Source organism: Ctenocephalides felis, unplaced genomic scaffold (genome assembly GCF_003426905.1).
Source record: "Ctenocephalides felis isolate EL2017-DRISC unplaced genomic scaffold, ASM342690v1 CF-g0.4_SCAFFOLD_00616, whole genome shotgun sequence".
NCBI lineage: Eukaryota > Metazoa > Arthropoda > Insecta > Siphonaptera > Pulicidae > Ctenocephalides > Ctenocephalides felis.
The window spans coordinates 46,644-50,578 of NW_020536770.1; the positions used below are offsets into that span (position 1 = coordinate 46,644).

The window sequence follows — 3,935 nt, forward strand, 5'->3', positions numbered from 1 at the left end:
ATTGCTTACCTAACTTCAACTGTTCACCTATATTACCAAAAACATCCCTCTGAACCATATAAAAGATACGCTTCGTCGCTGTGTTTAATTCAGCGACCGAAAGTAAACCTCTTTGTTTGAGACGAATGATGTTGATCCATCGGATGCAGAACGCCACCACCCTAACTAGTTTGCTGAACCGAGAACACTTAGCCACAAGATCTTCTAGCAATTCATTCTAGTGTTGCCGACAGTTGTTGCTAGCACTTTCCGTTCTGGAATAGCTTCCTTAACATCATCAGCAAACCTGTTAGGCCAATTACTAGAATCTTGTAGCAGACAAGCAGGCCCGTGCCACCATAGATTGCAGTCTGCTAACTCTACTGGCGTCTTCACACCCCTAGATACAATGTCTGCAGCATTTTCTTTACTACAGACGTGTCTCCAAGCAATGCCTGGCGTAAGATCAAGAATTTCCGCCACTCTATTGCTAACAAACATTTTCAATAGAGACGGATCTGTCTTTAACCACGCCAAGACAATGCTTGAGTCACACCATAGAAACGACTCCGAAATTGGGATTTTTGTGATCGTCATCATCTGCCTAAATAACTTTGCTAAGAGCAAAGCCGCAGATAATTCTAGCCGAGGCAACGTCACATTTTTTAATGGGGCTACTTTCGATTTTGAACAAAGTAACCTTGATGACAAAGTGCCATCTGCGTATGTTGCCCGTAGATAAATGCAGGCACCATATGCATACAATGAAGCGTCTGAGAATCCGTGACATTGAATAGTCACCGGAATCGACTTAAAAATGTTTCGAGGAATACTGAGATTCTCTAGATCAGAGAGATGAACCTCAAAAAGATTCCACCTATCTTGTAACTCTCGTGACAAAGTCTCATCCCAACCAAGGTTTTGCCTCCACAACTCCTGCATTATCAACTTTGCAGTTACAGATATTGGAGATATGAGCCCAATTGGGTCATAAATCTGTGCAATTGTTGATAATACGGATCGTTTTGTGTCAACACCCTGTCTAATGTCTGCTTCTGAAACCTTAATATGTGCTATTTTAAAAATATCCTGTGAAGGATTCCACGCAAGCCCTAAGGTTTTAACAGTATCTGCTTCAGAAAACAAGGCCATAGCAGAGCTTTGACTTTCCTTTGGGATAGTTTGTAAAACTTCACGACAGTTACTTGACCATTTATGTAAGGAGAACCCCCCTTCATCTAACAACTGTACAACTTCCCTTTGAATCTTAACCAACTCATCCGCAGTATCAGCACCTGTGATGATATCATCAACATAGCAGTCCGTATCTAACACTTGTGCTGCCTGTGAAAATGTTGACGCATAATTTTGCGCCAGCATCTTCAAACAGCGCATTGCCAGGTACGGAGCACTAGCTGTGCCATATGTTACCGTGGTGAGTTTGAAGATCTTCAAGGTTTCCTGGGGCGACTCCCTCCATAAGATCAACTGATATAACTGATCTGTATCCTTAACCCTTATTTGGCGATACATTTTCACAATGTCTGCCACAAAAACAAACTGATGGCACCTAAATCGAACCAAGATAGAAAACAAATCCTGCTGCAATTTAGGGCCGGTGTGAAGAATATTATTCAACGAGACACCAGAGGAAGATTTCGCCGAAGCATCAAAAACTACTCGAATCTTATTGAAGTTATTATCCTTCACAACAGGGTGATGCGACAAGAAATATAAATTATTTTGAATCACTTCCTCCTGAGTAAGTGAGATCTGCTCAGCGTGTCCTAGTTCAACGTATTCATTCACAAACCGTGAATATGCTGCAAACAAGATACTATCCTTAGAAAAACGCCTCTCTAAGTTCAAAAACCTGTGTTTTGCACCTAAATACGATGATCCTAGTTTATCCATTTTGCCATCTACAAAAAGGAGAGCTACTTCAAACTGACCATTTTCAAGCCGTGAAACATTAAGAGAGAAAATGATCCTCACATAACTTGTCAGACCCGGTCATTGTATAGTTAGAGGATACCTCCTCCAACTGCCAAAACCTGGTCAGACTGTTATGCAGATCTTCATTAGAAATAAATCCAACATGCACATTTTCCTGAGTTTTTGAAGTATATACCCTGAGATCAGCCAACCAAAGCAGCTCTTTCTTAGAATAGGTAGGTGGTTCCCTAAACGAATGCAACCTTGCTGTAGCACTTCGAAATATAACTCCACCCCTATCAACATGTCAACTGACCCTGGAACATTAAACATTGGGTCCGCTAAATCAACATGATCTGGAATCTTCCAGTTATCAAAATCTATAAACGCAGAAGGCAGAGACTGGGTGATCCTGTCAACAGCTACAAAATTCATAGTACGAGCAAAGGACCCTAATCTAGATCTTATTGTCAACTTAACAGCCTTGTCACACAAAACAGTCTGCCCCTGTAACATGCTCAATTTATGCAGAGATGAATTAACCGGGCATTTCAATTTTGCTAACAACGAGGAAGTTATTAAGTTGATTTGTGACCCACTGTCCAACAACGCTCGCACCTTATGTTGGGTTCCGTCGGTGTCCATAACAATGAGAGAAACCGTAGATAATAATGTTTGCATCCCCGTATTATTTGCCATGCATACTGTGCTACTTGAAGTGCTGGGCATTGGCTCCGGTTCTTCATGTAGCAAAGTATTATGCGACTCTTTGCACTTCGAACAATCATATCTAAATTTACATTTAGCCACATTATGTCGAGAAGCCAAACAACGAGAGCAAATCGAATTTTATTAATAAAAAACTTACGTGCCTTTACATCCAGTGCCTTAAAAGTAGAGCATTTATACAGCACATGGTCCTCATTCTTGCAATAACTACACAGTTGTGTAGGTTTCTTAACAATTGTATGAACAGACTTGGTGGTTGGTTTGCTGTCTGAGCTGCACGAATTCTCCAAGGCCGTTACCCGGAGTTCAAGAAATGTGAAGAACTCCACTAAAGAAGGTAACTGCCCTGACGCCCGAGACAGATTCCAAGCCACTTTTGTCCCACTGTCAAGCTTCCTACACAACATATGTAATAAGATAATGTCCCAATGTGCTGCAGGCTCAAAGAAGGCTTTCAATGACTGAATTTGTTGTCTTGCACTATTTAAAAGAGCTCTCAACCTCTCATGACTGCCCTTTTGTATTACAGGTATGCTATCAATGCTCTGCAAATGAGCATTGACAATTAAAAATTGATTATTGTAAGTTTTAATTACAAGATCATATGCTACTGCATAATTTTCATTCGTGACACTTATACTAGATATTAATTCAGAAGCTGATAATGTGAGAGCACCTTTTAAATAGTGCAATTTCTGGACAGGCGCTAATTTTGAATTGTTATGTATCAGTGAATTAAAAATATCAATAAAGGCCGTCCACTCACTGTACTCCCCATTAAATTTTGGTAACACAATATCTGGCAATTTCACATCTATCACGCTACTTTTTAATTTTTCGGATTTTTGATGGGAGTCAATAATTGATTCTATCTCAGCCATCATATCAAAGTATAATTCAGAGTATTTAAGGTACTCATCAGTGTACACACCTGGAGACATGCTTTCACGTACACCTCATCCCAGCTGTGGATACGTTCAACAAGCCTCTGCTTCCGAACAGAGACAGCCTTTACATTGTCGCCCTCCTGGAATCCAGTTACATATTTGTTGATGGCATCGAATGAAGCCTTAATCATTTTATACGTGCCTTCCAATGAATCCGCATCCGCCATTATACCAGCCAGTTATACTATACTAAATTAATATTATTACAACACGTGCTACACAAAGTACAAGAACAATAAAGAAATCTTAACACTTATTACTAAGTCAATTAATACAGGAACAAGGTTGATAAACACTTATGTGTAATGTGTAACAATAGTGAGGTTACAATGCATAGAATTTTGA

The 3,935-nt window shown here is 39.9% G+C and overlaps 1 protein-coding gene across 1 annotated transcript; it reads right to left on the reverse strand.

The window, feature by feature from the left end:
- Positions 1-204: 204 nt before the first annotated feature.
- LOC113366692 lies at positions 205-1,893 on the reverse strand. The gene has a single exon (XM_026608350.1). The coding sequence runs from the start codon at positions 1,891-1,893 to the stop codon at positions 205-207; it is 1,689 nt and encodes a 562-aa protein (XP_026464135.1).
- Between the last annotated feature and the right edge of the window lie 2,042 nt (positions 1,894-3,935).

Bases quoted from the DNA above. Each gene is read 5' to 3' on its own strand.
- LOC113366692 (XM_026608350.1), bottom strand. From the start codon at position 1,893: ATGGATAAACTAGGATCATCGTATTTAGGTGCAAAACACAGGTTTTTG.